The sequence below is a fragment of the Pelodiscus sinensis genome, chromosome 2 (genome assembly GCF_052426305.1).
Source record: "Pelodiscus sinensis isolate ZL-2025 chromosome 2, ASM5242630v1, whole genome shotgun sequence".
Taxonomy (NCBI): domain Eukaryota; kingdom Metazoa; phylum Chordata; order Testudines; family Trionychidae; genus Pelodiscus; species Pelodiscus sinensis.
This window is the reverse complement of record NC_143053.1, coordinates 21,159,108-21,180,495: the sequence shown is the minus strand read 5'-3', so window position 1 is coordinate 21,180,495 and position 21,388 is coordinate 21,159,108. Positions and strand designations below refer to the sequence as shown.

General features: G+C 42.4%; 1 protein-coding gene across 1 annotated transcript in view; it reads left to right on the top strand.

Annotated features, from left to right (window-relative positions):
* Window positions 1-21,388, top strand: part of FER1L6 (fer-1 like family member 6) — a 92,785-nt gene that overhangs the window by 56,025 nt on the left and 15,372 nt on the right. Inside the window, exons 24-34 of the mRNA XM_006137479.5 lie at window positions 4,958-5,119; window positions 6,128-6,308; window positions 6,582-6,808; window positions 8,035-8,157; window positions 8,288-8,327; window positions 10,830-10,948; window positions 12,822-12,953; window positions 14,079-14,204; window positions 15,414-15,541; window positions 16,436-16,606; window positions 20,334-20,494. Coding sequence (XP_006137541.5) covers window positions 4,958-5,119; window positions 6,128-6,308; window positions 6,582-6,808; window positions 8,035-8,157; window positions 8,288-8,327; window positions 10,830-10,948; window positions 12,822-12,953; window positions 14,079-14,204; window positions 15,414-15,541; window positions 16,436-16,606; window positions 20,334-20,494 — 1,570 coding nt within the window. The remainder of the gene's footprint in view (window positions 1-4,957; window positions 5,120-6,127; window positions 6,309-6,581; window positions 6,809-8,034; window positions 8,158-8,287; window positions 8,328-10,829; window positions 10,949-12,821; window positions 12,954-14,078; window positions 14,205-15,413; window positions 15,542-16,435; window positions 16,607-20,333; window positions 20,495-21,388) is intronic.

The following is a 21,388-nucleotide window of genomic DNA, read 5'->3' as shown; positions in this document are numbered from 1 at the left end:
ACATAACCTCAGGAACGCACAACACTCATTCAGTCTTTGCCTGTCTGTTTTCAGTAAGGCTTCTGAAGGTCTCCAGTATGGGGCCTGTAATGAGTCCCCATATGTCCAGTATGGAACCAGTCTCAGTCTGTGGGCCAAGCAGTCTGGGCCTCGCAGTCTCCTGGCTGGGGCAGCAGAACAATCAAACAGTCTGTGTCTTTAGTCCTCTGAGCAGGGCACAACAGTAAGCCATCTGAAATTGCTGGGCAGGGCAAGGCAAATAAACGGGCTATAGCCTTCGGCTCTCAGTTGGGATTGGCAGTGGCATTGAGAGAACGGGCCTTCCAAGCAGGGTGAAACCTATGGCCCCTTACAAACTAAAAAAGTCGCAATAGGTCCCAGGTTGGGATGAAGCAAGCAAATAGCTTTGTGATCCTGCAAAGCAGGGCCAAGCAATTGAACTGGGGAAATTAGCACTCTGGATAGGTCAAAATATGAATTAGTTTATGCAGGGGTAGCCTGTCCATATAGGCGAACTAGGCGGTTGCTTAGGGCGCCAAGTTAAATGGGGTGCTAAATGGTGGCGCAATATCGTTGAGGGGTTTGGAGATGGGGGCACCGATTGCATGGTTTGCCTAGGGCACCAGTTGCTGGCAGCTAGTCTAGGGCCGCCCCTGATATGAACCCTGGGCGGGGCAAAATAAACAGTCTATAGTCTGGCAGCCTCTGAGCTGGAGCAAAACAAACAGTCTGTTGATCCTGCAACTTCCAGGTTGTGGCTGGCAGATGCCCTGGGAAAATAGCCCTCTGGGCAGGGCAAAATACTAATTAGTGTATGGCCCTTGAGTGGGGAATTCTGGGCTGTGATGTAGAACATTCAACAGCTGTCTCAGAGAGTGGCAGCTTGGCTTTCCCAGCTGTCTCTGCAGTCTGCACATCACCTGGAGCATAATCCAGGTTGTTAGACTCTGCCAGGCATGTCTTAGGAATTGGCAGGTTACGTCTTTCCTCATGCAAGACCTCATTACCTGAGCTGGGCTGCTTCTTTTTGTCTGTTTTCCACCTGGAGCATGCACAGCAGAGAAGAGGAGGCGTGGCCACATGTGCCCACTATGATTGGTCCACCACACCATTGGCCACTCAGTACAAGGAAGCCCCAAGCCAGCAGAGGACTGGAAATCAGCCTTGACCTTCTGCTTGAGGAAAACATAATCCTTCAGGAAACCTTCCAAACTATTTGTCTCTTTTGCCAAATATATAACTAGAAAGGCTGTCTCCACACAGAGGCTTTCTTTAATGGATTTCAGGCTTGTTGGAAATAAGTCTGGACACCCTGCATGCGGTGAAAACAGGCAAGAGGATTTATTACACGCAGCGCTGGTGATGTGTCCCTCAGCTCATTAGGCTGGCGAACGCTGCCTAAGAACAACATTACAGTACATTATATAGGGGGCTGATGGATGGAGGGGAAGCAATTCGATAAGTTCTAGCAGAAAGACGAATTGAGCACATAAGCCGATAAACTAAGAAAAATTACATAGCATCTCCAACCATCATGAATTAAACACCTTATCACTAATACAGGTAGTTTTCCTTAACAACCTAAATAAGCCAACATCAACAACCAATTAAATGGCAACTTTGTCTAGTTAAATTATGATAGATCTGTGATGGCGCCTCACGCTGATGTGATCTATGACTTTATGGGCCCATTATCTAAGATTAAAGCAAAACATGTAAGTAAGGTTGTTTTGGTATCAGCGGGTGTGGCCCCTTGGAATGTGGTTGCTAGGGTGACTGTGCCTTCCCAAGGGCCCTCTACTCAGGCTAACTAGTTTACAGGTTTTGAGGTTAGAGGCCTATACAGGTCTTCAGAATTTGAATATAGGTTCTTAGTGAAATACCATGGACTGCCTCAGTTTACCCTATAAGGCTGCATCCTGCTTTGCTATGAGTTGCCATGAGTTGGCAGAAACCCCTCTTCACAAGGTGTGAGAGCCCAGGTTGCATTAGTAACTCCCCTTTGAAATGTTCCTCTTCTGGAGATCCATGGAGAGGCAATGTGGGTACGTTCATTTGGAAGATATTATGCCTAGGTACAGGCTTCTGCAGAAGATGCATCCATCAGCACAACCGTCTTCTGAGCTGTAGTACAGCAGAGTTCCTCACCATTCCTCTCTAATGCATACTGCCTCAGAGTCGCTCGAGTGGAACAAACCCAGGGACCATCATTCAGTGTAGAACAATTGGCTATTTATATTGTACAGTAATTGCAGTTCTTCAATTTATGTGATTCTGCCATTTTCCCTCCTCCTCCTCCGCTTTGGATCCTTGATGCATGGTTATTCATGGTAGAAAAGGAGCTGGAGTAGTGATCAGTGTGCACCACCCTGTCCATCCTAGGTTCAGAGCACGAGGGGGAGAGAGGCACAGGCGTGGACTAAAGGACACTGCTAATGAAAAAATCTAAGAGCTAGATAAATTCATGAAGGATAAGTCTATCTATGGCTATTAGCCATGGTGGGCGGGAATGCTATCTCTAATCTCTGTTTGTCAGAAGCTAATAATAGGCGACAGGGGAATGGATCACTAGGGTTATGTCTACAGTGCACGCTTATTTCGAAATAAGCTATTCTGGAATAGTTATTCCAAAATAGCTTATTTTGAAATAGCACATCTACAGTGCAGCGAAGCCTCAAAATTAGTCCAAGGCAGACTTCCCTAATGTAGACGTGCTATCTCAATTTAGAGGCCCAGGAGGCACTGGAGAGGAATAACTTAGAGTGACCCTGGTGAGGGGCTATTTTGAAATAGCAGCAGTGGAGCATCTACACATGCCTTATTTCGAAATAGCTATTTTGGAATAGGCATTATTCCTTGTAGAATGAGGTTTACAGATTTTGGAATAAGATGTCCATTATTTTGAAATTATTTGGAAATAATGGCATAGCTGTGTAGATGCTCACATTGTTATTTCAAAATAATGCTAGTTATCTCGAAATAATGGTGCAGTGTATAGGCACTCTAGAGGTACGTCTAGACTACAAGCCTCTTTCGAAAGAGAGCATCTAGACTGCAACCACTTCTTTCGAAAAAGCAAAGTCTGGATGCTCTCTTTCGAAAAAGCCCTGTTTGCATTCAATAACACCTTTTTTCGAAAGAGCACTTTATAAAAAAGGCGTTATTCCTCCTAAAATGAGGTTTTTCGCCGTCAAAAAAACTGCCACGTTCTTTTGATTTAATTTTAAATGAACGCGGCAGCAGTCTAGACGCAGGTGACATTTTTTTTGAAAAAACACTGTAGTCTAGACACACCCTAGATGCTTATCTGTTCTGTTCATTCCCTTTCGGGAACCTGGCATTGGCCAGTCAGAAGACAGGATACCAGGCTGGATGGACCTTTGGTCTGACTCAGTATGGCCATTCTTATATGTTCTGGTCCCAGGTGTGTGGAGCATATGCACACCTTGATCAGAGTACCCATAGAACTGCAGTTACTGTAGTATAAGCAACCAGTCTTTCTAGTCACAGCAGATGAGTATGGAAGATGCTTGTATGAACAATTAGGTCATGGCTTGGCCTTCTTTCATTCCCCTTCAGCATTGGATGGAGGCAGATGGGTATAGTCCTACCCCACTCCACCAAAACTAGTGTTGCTAGTGGCTAAAGATTAGCCACCCCTCCTCTGCTCCCAAAACTTGCAGCCAAATGATGGCTGCCTCCTGCATGTAGTTTGCTTTCTCCCCAACCCCTCACATGCCCCCTGTGAACAGCAGCTGCAATTTGGCCAAACGTCACTTCATTCTATAGAATGTAAGGGAGCACTGGCAACTCCCCATTTGTCAGAATAATGACTGAATTCTAACCGGCCATCTTGTGTCACTTCCTATTGCTGGTCCTGTACTTACACATAATGTGTTTAATTGCCTGTCTTTGATGATTCCTAATTCATGACAGATTTTTAATTATATGAACTGTGCTGAGGCTGAGGAGCCAGTCACCAGAAATGCTTGGGTGTGAACTCAAGCATTGGGTGTGAACTCAAGCATGGGGAAGGAGGGGAGAGGGATCAAGCATGGGGAAGAAGGGGAGAGAGATCAAAAAGTCAAATTGTTTCAAAGGTAAATAGGAAGAGAAACAACTGTTCACTGGACAAAGGGAAAAATCTTTTTAAAAATATGCTTTTTGTTTTAGGCCTGAATTAATTAAGCATATGCTTAACTTTAATCACATGAATTCCATGTATATCAATGGGACAAATCATGTTCTTATACTCAGGCGTGTGCTTAAATATTGCTCAGTCAAGACATTACCTATTGTCGACTCCTGAATGATTTGGCATTGTAATTTATATTGCCGTAATTATTGTCATTTTAATGCTATTTTCTAAAGTGAGAGCATAAATAACTGTATTGCTAATAAGTACCTGTGTGCTAGAAAACTTGGAATTCCATGTGAATTCTAGGACGGGAATGCAGTAAATCAAAACATAAAACATACAAGGGAAATAATAATCCTGGAAAAATACCATGGGCTGTTTCCTCAACTGGTAAAAAAGGATGTAGTTCTGTTGTAGGCAATAGCAGAGAATCTGGCCTTTCTGATTAATAGGGACTCATGTTTGTCCTGCAGATGAGGGAATTGTTAAAAATAAAATCAGTATTTACTGATTATGTCTTGTTAGTGGTTTAATGTTTTTAATTTTCCCAATGTTCAGCTCAAAGATATGAGGTCTTTTTTTTTTAATTCAGACACTGACAGGTGGTTAGAACAATTTCATGCAGATAAGTGGGGCCAGATTCAGCCGCTCTTTCTGGCAGATGTGCATCATCTGAATGGCACAAAGTGGCAGGAGCATACTGGTGAATCTGGTCAATGACTCCTGGTGTTACCTGTGTATTACTGTGAGGAGATTGTGAGTAAGTCTGGCCCACTCCTGCCTATGTTTTGCTGACCGCTTTTCTTCCACCTGCCATAGGTTCTGTTCTGGGGTGTTCGGGAGCTGAAGAAGGTCCAGCTTCTCTCCGTAGACCGCCCACAGGTTCTCATCGAATGTGCTGGAAAAGGAGTTAAATCATCGGTCATCCAGAGCTTCAAGAACAATCCCAACTTCAGTGTCCAAACAGACAGGTTTGAAGTGGTGTGTACCATGCAGTGCTGCTCTCTTTCATGGTCTTCTTTTGGCTCAGCGGAAGGCACAAGCTATAGCAAAGTTTGATTTTCTTTACTTTTTCAGCACAGTTGTGCTGTTGCCAGGCCGGGCAGCTTAAGTGCTGGATAGGTTATGACTAAAGCCACAAGTCTGTCACCGAGGTCACAGCTTCCGTGATTTTTCATGGCCTCTGTGATGTTGAGGCTTTGGCTGTCAGCCTTGGGCAGTGGAAAACTCAGGCTGTCAGCCCCCTCTACAGCGGAGATCAGCTTTCTGTGAATTCTTGTTTATTGCCTGTGATCTGTCTTTGGCTTTTACTAAAAATAACCCTGATAAAATCTTATGACCCAAGAGCTTTGTGCCTTTAACTGCTAGGTTGTTGATAGGAATTTGGCCCTGGCCAGTAGTACTTTGAAGCTTCCTGCAAAATGAAGTGTCATTTTAATTCAGGGCTCAGTGGATGAGGATTTGTACTAACTGGCAACATCAACAGAAATAAGTCTGTCTAAGCTTTTATAAGGCACAATGGCATCTGAGCACCAGTAATAATATCAAAATACCTGTGGTGTATTTAATTTTTATCGCACTTTACGTATTCAAACTGAGACTCCCTAGTTAATCCCCACTATATCCCTGTAAATTATTGCCTTTTACAGCTGGTAAACTGAGGCAGTCAAATGAAATTACTTTGGCTAAGTCACTGACAAGAGAGGTCATTAGAACTCATAAATTTCCTGATTTCCGATGCTGCCTTGATTCCTCTAGACTTTTCTGTTTTCCCTGACACATTTTTAGCAGCTTTCCTACCAGCCAGGTTGCTTTTCTAGGTGGGGTTGGCAGGGCAGTGTGGACAGAACTTCACTGCCCATGCTCTCCCTGTTTGATGGATAAAGAACCCCAGGAGTCGGGGTGCTCGAATCAGCACTTCAGGACATTTTTCTGGACACTAGTGAGGCAAACAAATCTCTCATGCTGCTCTTTTTTCTTTTCTTCCAGGAATTGCCTGAAAATGAGCTTTTGCATCCACCACTCAGCATCTGCGTGGTTGACTGGAGAGCTTTTGGCCGTAGCACTCTTGTTGGAACACACACCATCAATTGCCTTAAGCAATATTTATATAAACCACCGGAGCTTCCTGCTCCTACAACAACAGTGGACACTATAGAAACTGACCAAGGTAAACACTCAGTATCACTCTTATCCCCAAGTACAATGACAAGGTAATATCTGTTAAAACAGCAGATGATAATAGCTTATTGCAGTGGGAATAACAACATGCTTAAGGAATCTACTGGACTGGAGCTGGAGGGCTCAGGACTTTGCAGGATCAAGCCCTGTGTGACTTTTAAGAGAGATCATTATTCATATTGTCTTGAGACCCAAACAGGATGACTGTCTTTTGGGGTGTTTTTTTTTTCTGCATGTTCTTACCAACTTGCTATGTTTCTAGTTTCAGCTTCTCCGGAGTCACCTCAACTGCCTGCGTCACCTGAACCACAACCATATTCAGCAGAGCACATTTATGTTGCTGTAGAGCATGGTACAGCTGCATTAGCAATGCAAGAACCAGTTCCAGCAAAATCTGTTGCTGCAGAAGCTGGACCTACTTCTTCATTGCTACCTGTACATAAATCTACATCTTCATCCTCTGAACCAGCAAAAGATGCAAAGCAGAAGGTGAACTTAGCTTAAACTTATCTGCTAGCTGTTAATAATAATAAGGAACCGTAGACAGAAGCCAGGACCCCATTGTGCTAGATGCTGTACAAACAGACAAAAAAAGTCCCAGTGTCAAAAACGTTACAATCGACATATAAGACAATATACAACAAGTGCATACAGACAGATGGAGAAAGAATAATGAAACAATATTGGTCAGCATGACTGGCAGAATATATTCTAGTTCCTATGCAGCTGATCAGCTCTATAAACTATCACTTTTTAGATGGGGAACTAATTTATTTCTGTCTTTCTTTCTGTCTTACAAATAAAATGGAGGGAATGCCAAAACTGTTTGACATTGTGCTCCATTTCAGCTACACTTTCTGGATTGGGATAAAGTAGCCACTTCTTTCCTGCAGCCATTGGATGCACTGGTAGTTAGATGTTGCCAATGTTCTTCACAGTTTGAAGGACAAGGAAAGGCAGTCATGTCTCACCTCTACAACATGTACACATCTGTAACAATGCTATATTTCCCTCACTCTTGTACCCATGCATTGCAAAGGACTCATCCACAGACACAGCCAGTATTGTAACTGTGTCTAATACAGATTATCTTTGCTGCCATTCTATTTGTAGCAGCACTGCTAAATACATGTCAGCTACAAGTGTCAATTCTTTATTAGTGTGAAAGGCTGAATGCACAATTTAACAGGGTTCAGTCATTGTTCACATGAGTAATCCCATTAATGTCACTGGACCTACTTGCATAAGTAGTTGGTTTGTGGGATCAGACTCTTTATCTTTTCGAAGGGCAAAATGACTGAATTCTTGGTGACTATTCAGAGTCTTAGTTGTCTTCAAAACTCAATTGCTGATAATATTGAAAGTTCCGAATGTATCAGCAAATGCAGTGATATTGGCGGGAACCAAGGGTATCAGGATGTCTGTATTCTTCCGAATATAGTAATTCTTTCTAAGGTAGATCTTCCTTTTAAATAGCTTGCTCTTGTTGTAATGTCCCAAATTTTAAAATTGTAATATTAGATACCAGCAGAAGGCTAATAACTGGAGGATCCCAATAGATTCTCTAATAGGATATAAAGACAGAGAAACAAAATAATGTGCTTCTCAAAGAGTAAAATCCATTCCACTTACATCTGTTCACTTGAATAGCTAAGCTGGTTTTTAATAGCTGTGATAATACTACAGTCCAACAATATTTCCTTATACTTTGCTAGGACTCAAGAAAATCCACCCGGCGATCCACAAAAAGAAAAAAGAGAACAATAGCAGATGAATCTGCGGAAAATGTTATTGATTGGTGGTCAAAGTATGATGCTTCTGTGGAAAAAATGAAAAAGGTAAGGGCCCCAGAAGCCCCATACTTAAATAGATGTGTGGTATTTAAAAATTAGATTTATGCAAAGTGGCTTCATTTTTAGTGTTCCATTTATATTTAGGAGTCTGACCATTCTGTTTTTCTTTTGAAAGGTAACAGCAATGTATCCCAATGAGGAGAAACCAGACAACAGTGAGTAAAATATTTGTATATGTACATGTTTACTAACTATAATTCCTTGTTCTGTGCTAATTCAAGAACATTTTTATGCTGTTTATAGTCAGTGTCTGTTTTTTCTAAAATTGTGAAAGGGGCAGTGTTCAGATCTTAATCTATATCTGAATTAGATTTTTGAGATACAAAACTGATTTGGAGGATTGGGTTTAACAATGTTCAAATTGCATGAGCAATTCTTTGTAAATTTCAGTCTCAAAAGTATGGAAATCTTACAATGTTAGATGTTATAGAAAGATTACTACCATAATAATCTACATCTATATCCCATCCAAAAATGAGCCTCTTTAAATTTTGGGTCCATACCTTTAGCCGATCGTTTTCCTAACACGACTATTTCTAGGCAGAGAAAGGAAATAAATATTTGTAATGCCTATGTAGACTTGCACTTCACACTAAAAGTGATGGCTTTTCCCATCCTATGGTGGCTATATTTTACTAGAGGTGGAAATGATTTCTAGTTGGCAAAGCATTTTTCAACCATTCTGGATGAAAGGCACCACATAAATGTCAGTCATTATCATTTTGAATGTGGCAGCAGACCAAAATTTCAGTTAGCAGTCAAAATTCTATTGATGCATGGACTATACCTAGCCACCTAAAAGAAACTTTATAGAAAGTTTTGAGGACATATCCACATACAGTGATAGTCTTGAAAAATGCCTTAACATAGATAGACTTCTACAAATGTTACTGGTGACAATTATTCTAGGACAGGGGTTGGCAACCTTTTTGAAGTGGCACACCAAGATTTAACCCTCCTGCCCTGTGCCACGCTGCTCTACCGGGAGGGGCTCTCTCCACCTTGCACCCTGCTTAGTCTCCTGCTCTGGGCTCTGCTCAGGCTTTTCCTGTGGGGAGGGAAGGAGAAGCGCACACGTACTTCCCTGGAATCCAGATGTAGTGCAGAGCCTCAGTGCTCCCTTCCGCAGGAAGCTGGGTGCTGGCTCCAATCTTGCAGGGGGTGTGCAATATTGGATCACCAATGTGGGCTGGGGTCATGGTGGCTGGGAGAGTGGGGTCCAGGGAAATGGGCAAGGTGGAGGTGGGCGGATGGGTGACCCCGGGGTATTCAGCCGTGATGGTGGCAAGGTCCATGGCAAGCTCCTCTCCTCCCTGTGGCCGCTGCACCCCAGCTCCAGCTTATCCCAGCAGCTGGCTCGGTGGTGCCCCACTCCCACACGTGGCTTAGCCACTCCTGGAGCAGCCCTAGCCCCCAGAGACAGCTGCACAGCCTTACCAGTTGGACCGCATGGCTGCTGCGGAGTGGGAATCAGGGCCGGGGTGAGGTTGCCTCCGCAGGGACAGTCTCACCACAACCCAGTCCCAGCTGCAGCACACGAGGCAGCCACCAGCCACGCAGGCCCGTGTGCTACTCAAAATCAGCTCACATGCCGCTTATGGCACAAGTGCCTTATGTTACCAACCCCTGTGCTAGGATTTTCCATTATTTTTGACCAGGCAGACTGAAAAAGGCTCTTGGAATTTTTGTATATGTTCTATATCATTGCCTAAATACTAAGGTGATTGGAAGGGAGAGAGGGAAAGAAATAGATACATATCTATTGAGAGAGAGATTAATTATTTTAATAAATTGAAAGGACTGAAGGGGTAGCCGTGTTAGTCTGAATCTGCAAAAGCGACGAGGAGTCCTGTGGCACCTTATAGACTAACTGAAGTGTAGGAGCATAAGCTTTCGTGGGCAAAGACCCACTTCGTCAGATGCAAGTGACATGCATCTGACGAAGTGGGTCTTTGCCCACGAAAGCTTATGCTCTTACACTTCAGTTAGTCTATAGGGTGCCACAGGACTCCTCGTCGCTTTTGAAAGGACTGATACTCACTTCAACCAAAAAATAAACCTGAATAATTTTCTGAAGGTTTGGATAAATAATTAAGTAAGATCCCACAAGCATCTCCTGCGTTTGTTGATATATGTCAAAATCAATGGAAAAGTGTCAACCGGGTAGGCAGTTTCTGCAGAGTAAGTTGCTGTTTTTATAGCTCCTACTCTCCATGGCTTTCCTAAAGTTAGAGGCATTTTTGGTGTCTTTGACCTGAGGAAGGCTTGGTCCATATAAGATCTGAAGGCAGTAGGCATCTTGGCAATGGTGTTCAATCTTGATAAGACCTCACCTCAAATTTTTCACATTTGGAAAGGTATTAGGATCTGTTGGGATGATTGAGGGAAAATGAGAAAGAATAGTGGTATCTATATGTGGGGAGGGGAGGGGTTTGATAGGGAAAAGAATGAGAGGAGTAATGCTGTATCAGGTGAGTTCAGTTGTAGGAGAGGAGTCTCTGACTGGGTTGGCAGGAGAAAGGGCAAGAGAAGTATAAAGGAGGAGAGGAAAGGGAGTAAGAACCTCAGATTTATGTTAAGGACTTATCTAAGCCATTAGAAGTATATCCATCACTGCAGCTTCTTTAAATCTAAATGATGTCATTTAATCTCTCTAGCGAGGCAGACATCTGGCCATGTATCATTAGTAATTGAAGAGGAACCAGACAAGAAGAAGCGAAAAAAGTTGTTCAAAGAGGAAAAAAAGGAAGACGAACCAAATTTAGCAACTTTGAAGGTAAAAAATGCTTTGTTGTTGTAAGTCTGGTTATTTGTGTTGGGCAAAATTCACTGTTGGGCAGAGAGCTTGCCCTAAGTGAGACTTGAGCAGGGCTGGCTTACTTCTTGTGCTGCCTCTCCGCACAGGGGTGAATTTCACCTTTGTGGCATATACTATAAATATTAAAATCACAGTCTCTTTTCCTTTCCCTTTCTTCTCTTATTGCACCTGAAGTACAGTTAATCACATACATGTATACGCTTTATCATCATGACAAAGCACACTTAAAACTTATGCATTTATTATCTGACTGTTTATGTTTAAAATATCTTTTTATATTAATGAAAGCAAAGAAATGTGGCTACTAGGAGAACAGATGACAAGGAATTTCAGAAATGTTAGGGTGTATAAAGAAGGGGATAGACATTAATGCTGAAAGGATTTGATATAATGACAGTAGATCCTCACTAGAAATACAAGTATGAGTCTGGTGACTGTATCTTATTAAAGGTGGAATGACAGCAGAGTGTCTTTCCTGATGACTGCAGCTTGACTCAGGGGGAAGGGTTGTGTGTGCCAATGACCCTGAGAACTACACTAGTGGAAGTTTTTTTTACTTCTGATACCCAAGCTGGACAGGTTAAAGGGCAGGGATCAGATGCAAAGGAGTCCACTAGGCCTGCAGGTTAGGAGTTGTGACAGACCAACATCTTATCCTCATAGGAAAGTTAAGCTATAGAAACACAGCAAGGTAAACATTCCAGCATTCAGCATTACAGACAGGAAGTGAGGAGCCTTGTTGACACTCCAGACATGAGTGGCATGGGAAGGATTCAGATCTAGAAAGTCAAAGAAAAGATGACATGGTGTGGCTGGTCCCTGGAGGCTGCAAAGCCCAGTGTCTAGATTGCTGAATAGGTGGATGTAAAAGTGGGGAAGAACACTGGCCCCTAGCTCCCCTGGGTTTCTGGCCCAAGAACTCTGAACCACTCCCTATTCAAGTCCTTAAGTTTGGGGCATGGCCCCAAGAGTCCAGATTCCTTTTAGTAGGGGCTTCTCAATAGGTTCCCCTCTTTTTTCCTCAAGGAGTTGGGATGGGGGCTTACTTGCTCCTATGGCTGCTAGATGGGCAGATTCTGGTTTGTGCCCTCAGATCAACAAACCAAGCTCCTGCCTCCTTGCTAGTCAGCCCCAAACTGAGCCAGACTCCTTTCTTTTCTCCTTCCTCCAGGCCTGGTTGCAGGTAAAGTGGGATGGGCCTAGCTGGGCTCAGAGGCTTTCTTTAACCCCTGCGATTCTGAGTCTTCCTTTCTCCATTCCCTCGCCATGGGAAATGATTGGAGACAAGACATGTGAAGGGGTGGAAAAGATTTGGTCTGTTTAGAGAGAGACACTGAATAAAAAGGGATAGAAAACCAATATACAAATCAATGAGATGGTTTGCTTCCATTTTTGAATGGAAAAGTCTCCATTTGGAGAAGAAATTTAGATAGTCATTTCCCTTTTGTTTATTTTTGATTTCACATAGAGCCATGCTGTAGAAGTTAGAGAAGATGGTAAAGATCTTTTTTTAGGCAATCTAATCTCTCTATCTATCTAGATAAGATTGCCCCCAGCACCTTTTCTTATCCATCTTGCTTTCAGATTCTTATGCATTAATAAAATGCTACAGTATTTGGGTTTCTACCCCAGAGACGAATTTCTTATAAATTATCTTCCCTGGTGGGAAATGGGATATTTTTCTGTTGGTCACCAAAAGGTTTTACGAGCACTTGATTTTATAAAACCTTAACACCGAGTCAGAGCTGAATTTTACATCACCAGTTAATGCAACAGTGGCGCTGTTTCCTCTGCTGTGTCTTGTGAAATGAGCATAATCCCTTTTTCAAAGATCTATGATGGAGACTTGGAGAGTGAATTTAATAACTTTGAAGACTGGGTGAAAACCTTTGACCTTTTCAGAGGCAAAGCCACTGATGAAGATCACAGTGACTATGAGGACAGAATAATAGGAAAATTTAAGGTGAGTTTCAATGCTGACTAGATACACGGTAATATAGAGAAATGCATATTTTCAGTGACGTTCCAGGTGTACAGAAAATGAGTTTCAATTACACTGGCCATCTGCTATTAACATCATTAATTCTCCTGTTAGATCCAAAGCAACCATCTGTAACAAAGGAGGATTGCTATTTATTCTCTCCTGTTATCTGACTGACAGAGGCAGTTTCCAGACCACAATGTTTACTATCTTTTTTAATCAGGATATTGATTTATAACAACAAAGCTGAGTTAAATCACAGATTCATAATTATTAGAGCCAGAACTGACCTATTATGTTATGCAGTCCAGCCTCTCTGCTCATGCAAGTTTACTTCTTCAGTAAGATTTCTGGTACTTTATTTAATCTAGCTTAAATAATAGGCCTTCTACACTCCTCCCTTCCACAACACAATGCAACTTACCATATGAGAATATGCAAGTATCTGCAAAGCACAATTAATATAATAGTTGTGTGATCTAAAAATGATTTATTTTATACTTCAGAGGAATTAGTGACTTAAAGAACCCTGTTGATTATTCTTTCTCTATGAGGCAAATCTCTGTTAAAAATGACTTGCTAATTGCTTTTAGGTAATAATGGTTATTTAAGTAAGATGAGTTAATACTGTGGCATACATGGGGGCTGAAATTTTTACTGCATAGCTAGAGGCATGGTGTTCTCACTCACAAAGCTGCAAATAGAATTCCATTTAAGCCAGTAATGACTCTTAATTTACACAGGTGTGATTCAGAGCAAAATGGTGACCCTTAGATTGGTGTCTGGAAGATGGCAATAGCCACAGCTGTTGCATTTACTTATGTAATATTGCTGTGACTAGGAGTTTGCAGTTATTTCTGGGAATGTTTTGACAAGATTAAATACAGTTATTGAAAGGAAGTGCTTTGGAAAGCTAACAAAACATCAGAAATATTTTCAGAAGCATGATTTGGTCACTTATTAAATGTTTTTCCTTTGTGAAAAAATGTGGATGTGCCTGTACAGATTGCATTTGTGAGGAAATGTCTATGGACCAGGACTTTTTTTTTTTTTTTTTGATTGGGTTTGTTGTTTTTTCCAGGGAAATAAAACATTATATGTCCACAGGGCTCTTTCTGCATTTACAAAAGTCCTGAAGATTCCAGTTCAATGGATGGAGGACAACCTAAAGTTCTGCAGGGGATACCACCGAATAACTCGGTCCAAGTTCTGGTTAGAGTGTATATTGTGAGGGTAAGTGCACCGCTTCTGTTTCTACCTTGAAATAATGGAGGATTTGTATGTCAGACTTATTTTTCTTTAGTTTCTACATAGTGTAGCTTCTGAAAAGCCTCATTCACATATTAGAAATCAATAATCTACAGCACCTAAGGACTTCTCATTGTAAACAAAAATGCAAGTTGACTAGCGAAAGAGGCTACTTGGAATGGAACTTGGAACTCTAGGGGCTACTTTGGAATGATCATAGAGAGAAAGGGACAAAAATAGAAGAACACGTTTAGGAGAAGGAAAGAATGGGAGAATATAACTTGAAGAAAAAGCAAAAGAGTAGGAGTGTGAATGATGAACTTGAAAGAACAGGTGGCAGGAATTAGGAAGTCAAATACTGAAGAAGCATGGTTGGACATTGCTAAGTCAGAGGAGAGAGCTAGGTATTAGTGAGAAAATGAGAGAAGCAGAAAATAAATCATAAGAACATAAGAATGGCCGTACTGGGTCAGACCAAAGGTCCATCTAGCCCAGTAGCCTGTCTGCTGACAGTGGCCAGCACCAGCTGCCCCAGAGAGGGTGGACCGAAGACAATGATCAAGCGATTTGTCTCGTGCCATCCTTCTCCAGCCTCTGACAAACAGAGGCCAGGGACACCATTTCTATCTCCTGGCTAATAGTCTTTTTGGACCTAACCTCAATGAAATTATCTAGCTTCTCTTTAAACTCTGTTAGGGTGTGTCTAGACTACATGCCTCCGTCGACGGAGGCATGTAGATTAGACAGATCGGCAGAGGGAAATGAAGCCGCGATTAAAATAATCGCGGCTTCATTTAAATTTAAATGGCTGCCCCGCTCTGCCGATCAGCTGTTTGTCGGCAGATCGGGGCAGTCTGGACGCGCCGCGTCGACAAAGAAGCCTTTCTTGATCGGCACAGGTATGCCTCGTGAAACTTTCTCTTCCTCTCACCCATTCCATTCTGATCAGCAACTGTGGCAGGGACTATTCTGGCTGCTCTCTTCAACTCTGCACTTAGCCCCTAAGCAATCTCCAACCATTTCTTTCTCAGTGTCTCTTCATATTTTAGTAGAAAGGACTAGCTTAGCATTTATTGTTTCCAGAATGTTCCATGCACCCATCAAAAAACAACTCCATTAGAAAACCATCTCATCTAATTATTGCCTTTAGCCAAGCATTTGGATTTTTATGAAACAGTCTTTTCTTTTTATCAGGCCTATAATCTTAGTCCAGCTGATCCAGAGGGCACCTCAGACCCCTATATTGTGCTCAGACTAGGCAAAACTGAAATTAAAGACCAAGCCAATTACATCCCCAAACAACTAAACCCAGTTTTTGGAAGGTGAGTGATAGCTTTATGTAAATATTCATGATGATTTCTGCCTTTACAATGTTATGTGTGTTTGGATGTTTTATAATTAAACTTGTAAGAATTTGTGTCACATTGTGTGATTAAAAATTATTCAATTTTTATGCTAGTAAAACACACCCTGAAATTCAATCTGCAGAAGGCTTTTTATTTCAAAAGAACTGATGCATCAAATTATCTTGTCCTCTCAGATTAATGAGGCGATTAATTAGGCTTAAAGTGAAATGGATCCAGTGATGGTTAAACTTGATTTCCAAAATTTGTGCTAGTGTTTTTAAATCTGAATATCACTATAAAACATTCTCAGACTTCTAGAACCAACCCAGAGCCCAGTTTTCAAAAGTAGCCTTTGATTATGTGCCAGTCAATTTTTGTGTGCCTTACTTTGGACACTTTTCAGGAGTGCTCAAGACTAGATTTTCAGGTGCTCTGCACTCACAGTTGGGGCCAGATTTGACACTCTTGCGAGTATGGTCTACTTTGCAGAGGTGCTGGGAACCAACAGCTCCTATTGACTTCATCTGGCATCTGACTGTGTCTTTATTTCAAAGGGGTCTAAAATTGGGCACCCCAAAATCTAAGCAGGCAAAAGTAGAGAATTTTTAATCAGTTATAAAATGTTACATTTTTTCACTTGCTACATGTGTTTACTATGCTGAACATGATAAAGTATTCCCAAATTATTGTCTCATCAGTGATATTTATATGAGAAACCACATCTATCCAGGTAGACAGAAATATAATAATTATATTCACAAAGTACAACAACTGATAACGGTATACTGTGCATTTTCTATACCTATTTGACTGACGCTTTTAGCTTTTAAAAATAATTTGTCTGAAAAATCTTATCAATTTTTGCCTTAGATCATTTGAAATCCAGGCTACATTCCCTAAGGAATCTATGCTCTCTGTCCTGATCTATGACCATGACTTGGTTGGAGCCGATGACCTCATTGGAGAAACTAAAATTGATTTGGAAAATCGTTTCTACAGCAGGCACCGTGCTACTTGTGGTCTACAAAGTCAATATGAAAAGTAAGATCTCCTTCAGACATTCGGTTTGTGCATACAAAGAAATAAGCGACCTGCTTCTTGATGAAAACTGTTCTACCCAAATATTGTGCTTTTTTTCAGCCTTTGAGTTGTTTAGATTTTGTTAAAACTGAATTGTTGTGTCAGTAGGAAGTTAGTATGTTTAAAACCAACAGCCCTACTTACTCACAAATTAGTTCCAGATAGAATACTCTATATTTAAGCATCTTTGAGGAACATCAATCGGAAGTTTTACTGACTTAAAGGGTAAATAAAAATTTCAGTCTGAGGTGGCTGTGCAACAGAAGTAAGGCCAAATTCTGCTCTCAGTTACACATGTGAAAATCCAAAGTAACTGCTTTGAAGCTACTGGAATTTCTCCAGATTTTCACATATGTCAGTGAGAACAGAATTTGGCTGTAGATTCTGGAGATAGTGGGTAGTAAAGGTGAATCACAGGAGTATTGATCAGAGACTGAATTGTATTTCCTGGTCCTAGTCACTAGATCAGGGCCAGGATTTAAAGTATAAAATTCCTGTCCTGTGTGTAGGGGTTTGTTTAAACACTGGGGTGATGTGCTCTACAAAGATGTGACTTCTAAGAGCACTACAGGTTGAACCTTTCTAAGCCGGGACTCTCTGGTCTGGCAACTATTCCTGGCAGGGCTGGCAGCCAGAGCCCTGTGGGATCTGGGAGCCCAGCCAGGCTGGCTGGCGGGGGGCAGGCAGCTGGGAGCCCTGCTGCGGGAGTCCAGCTTGGATAGTGGCAGGGCGGCTGGTGAGGCAGCAGGCTGATGCAGGGCCAGGAGTCTAGCCTTCTGAACCAGGAGCCAGAGAGGTTGGCAGGGCTGGCATGGCAGCAGGTCAGGGGTAGTGGGGGAGTCAGCAGGGAGCCAACAGCTCTGCTGTGGCCTTGAACCCAGCTGGGCTGACAACAGTGGGGCAGGGGGAGCTGTCTGGGAGGTCAGCGGATGGGCTAGGAGCAGAGCCAGGTTGGGAGACTAGGGACTGGTGGGCCAGAAATAACCTCCCCTAGTCTAGCAAAATCCCTCATTCGAGACCGATTAAATCCTGAGGGTGCCAGACCAGGGAGGGTGAACCTGTAATGTGTTGTGCATTAACTGATCCATGTAGACCTTGCTGGTGCACTTTAATGTAGCGCTGTTTAAAACAGTACCACGTTAAAATGCACTAAAGAACCTATAGTGTGTACCAGCAAGATCTACACACAGATGCTGGATAGGGGTGATAGGGAGCTGCCGTACGAGTTTCCATCATACACAGGATTAACAGTTTGGTTCAGTGGCTCCAAGCATGCACACCAGTCAATGCACACCAACATCAGTATGCCTTAAAAATCACACCCCTGTAGACTCCATTACCCCACTGTGTAGGCAAGCCCAGAATTTCAGTGTCCATTGACTCCAGTGATTGCTGTCCCATAGTTTCTGATCACAGATTGATTGGTTTCTAGTTTCAGCCAGCTGAAAAGAGAAATCCTCACTGGCTTTGGCTTGGTCTATATCTGTACTTAGTAAACATGTCTCTGTAGCCACATGCCAATGCTTCCCCATGTCTATTCCTCTGTGAATTTTGCCTTTTTTTCCCCTTACAAGGATAAGAAATGTGAAATGCTTGCACTGCATTAACACTTCTGGTCATATTTTCACCTAGTGTAAATTGATTTTTAATGGATTTACACTGGCTAATGATCTAGCCTTAGATGTGCCTGCTTGCAGCACTTCTGTTAATATGCTAAAATGTGTGGGTCATTTTAAGCTGCATAATAAATTGGTAAGACGAGTTCTTGACATTTGACATTTTATTTCAGTTTGATGCCTGCACAGACCCTTTTTTCTATTTTCTATACAGGTTTTTTTTATAACCATAAATGTTTCGATTCTCATTCTAATAATCTAGCTGCCTTGTTACTTTAGCAGGTACATTGTGCAGTACTTGGAATTTGTTATTTTGTTCTTGAGAATGGAGTTTCAAGCACAGAGTCTGAAATACGTGTTGGTTAATTAATCAGAATAAACTGGAATACTGCTTGGCTGCATAACTTCCATAACCTCTTAACTCTGGGGGTGGGGGAGGGGTTGATTCTCTGCTTTGTGACTCCATTAAAGTCAATTGAATTACAAAAGGGAAATAACAGTGTCACAGATAGTGGCTCAAGCCCTAGAACTAATCATTGTGACAATCGGTAGCATTTCATTATACTTGATATATAGAAGATATTGGACAACATTTTCTAAAGTGCCTAGGTCCCATTTTCAAAAGTTACTTAGGAGTCAAAGGGTACATCTGCACTTCAGATTGCAAATGTCAATTCCATCTCCAGAAGACATAGCTGCCCTAGCTCTGATTAAGCTGGCATGCTAAAAAAACACATCACCCTGATGGTGCAAGCAGTGGGAGGAATTAGTTCCTGAGTCCATGCCTGGCATTTTTGACAGGATCATATTTGAGGCAGCTAGCCCCTCCTGCTGCTCACTCTAGTGCAGCTACATTTCTGTTTTTCACATGCTCACTCGCTCAGAGTGAGCACTGGTCTATCTCCTGGAGCTGAGATTTATATTTCTAGCTCAAAATGTAGACATAATCTAAGGGCCGCATAGGTTAAAAATAGCAGTGTAGAAACACAATAGAATGAGTGGCAGCTCAGGCAGGCTATCAAGGAGACTGGGCACGTTTGTACTTAGACAGCTAGCTCAAGATGACCCGTCCACGTGACCCTCAACTACACTGCTAATTTTAGCGAGCTCGCATGAGCAGCCCTAGTGTGTGTGTCCACGTCCATATTGTGTGTCCTCTATGATCTATGCCTGTGGCCAGATGCTGTTGCCACACTATTAAAAATAATAGCTATGGGGCCTTGCTGCTGTCCCAAGTGTTGGCAGCAGTACAAAGGAGACCCAGACTCTATTTCTATTCCAGACATTGGTCCCAGCTCCTGAAGCTGGCTGGGATGGGAATGTTATGGAGGGAGTGCACTAAATTCCTGTTGAAGAGGGACAACCATTTGTTCTTGTGATCAGACTTGTGATCAGTTGTTCTCCATGTCCACTGATGGTAGGACAAGAAGCAACAGGCTCTATCTGCAACAAGGGAAACTTAGATTAGATACTAGAAAAAACTTCCTAGCTATAAGGGTAGGTAAGTTCTGGAATAGGCTGCTAAGGGAGGTTGTGGAATTCCCATCATTGGTGGCCTTTAAGGAGAGGCAAGACACATATTTGTCAGGGATGGTTTAGGTTTTTTGATTCTGCCTCAGAGCAGGGGACTAGACTTGGTGACTTCTCAGTGTCCCTTTCAACCCTTCGTTTCTATTATTCTAAATTTTTGTGTCAACCCGCAGAAAATATCTGTCGTCCTGATCAAGGAGTAGCACTAATCAGCTCCAATAAGAGTCCTGCCCGGACTTCCTTGACCAAACTGATGGTGGCTGTGATGTTAGACCTTGATAATGAGGGCAAACAATGTGGGGAACATTGGATGGGATAGTCCTAAGAGACTATGAAGGAGTAGCGGAGGACATGTCCAGTTCTGTCTTTGTTTCATTTGTATAAAATTAATTCATCCAGATAGATTTACTATATGGGAGCTTAAACCTATCTGCTGTGGTCTTTGACCTTTGGATTGGAGCTTCTGAATAGTTACAGCCTTTAACTCCTGTATATGAACAGAAAACCTCCATTCCTCTCTTTGCTTTTTGCCCTCATTGCAGAGAAGGGTATAATGCTTGGCGAGATGCAGTTAAGCCGACTGAGATCCTTAACAAGCTATGCAAGGACAACAAACTGAATGGGCCCCACAAGCGACCAGGGGAGATACAAATAGGAACCAAAGTATTCACTGGGAAGACTGTCTTTCAAGAAGACGAGAATGGTAATTAGTCCATTTATTATTATTATTAGTTAGTCCTATTATAGTAGACCCTAGAAGTCCCACCTTTGACTGGGATCCTGTTGCTTTAGGCACTGGACAAGCAGACAGCAAGAGACAATTTCTGCCCTGAGCAGCTCACCATCTGTATAAACAAGTCAGACAAAGCGTGAGAGGGGAAATAGGAGCACAGAAGTGAAGGGACTTGTATAAGATCACATAGCTGTCAATTCATGAACAGAACCCAAGCCTCCTAATTCCCAGTCCAGTGCTTTGTCTATTGTTACATTGTTAATTATTACCATTAGCAGCATTAGTTCTGTGAGGGTGAGTATAAATCCTACTCCTCGTGGGCCCATTGAGCATAGAGCCCATGAGTCCAGAAGGCTTTGCAGGGAGTTGCTGCTTTCACTGGGAGAAAAGGTGAGCTCCAAAAGGAGAAGAGGGGCAGAGCCACCCCGGGGTGAGATGTGTAGATGTGAGTGGTGACGGGTGGAACAGAGCCACAGTGGCTAGCTTGTGTATTTGGGGAGATGGTAAGGAGTGGATGACATGTATTAGGATGGACACTTGGTTGGGTAGCCCAAGAGAGGGAAGCAGTGCAAGGACCGTGTTTTCCTTCTTCATCAGCGTCCGGTTTAATTTCAGTGCTGATCTTTATCTTCATTCAAATACCTTGCTGCCATTTCTCCTGTGGGCAAGGAGATCAGGATTGCTGGGCAGAATAGGGTTCAGTGTGCTTCAGTATAAGGATGGGGCCAAAATATGGCTGTTCCACCAACAATGCATTAGGTAGGAGAGTGCTAGATGAACAAATGACTCCAGAGGGGCCTTTGCAGAGCAGGGCTAGATTTGACCCTCTGTCCACCAACAGGCAGATACTAGGAGAAATGTTGC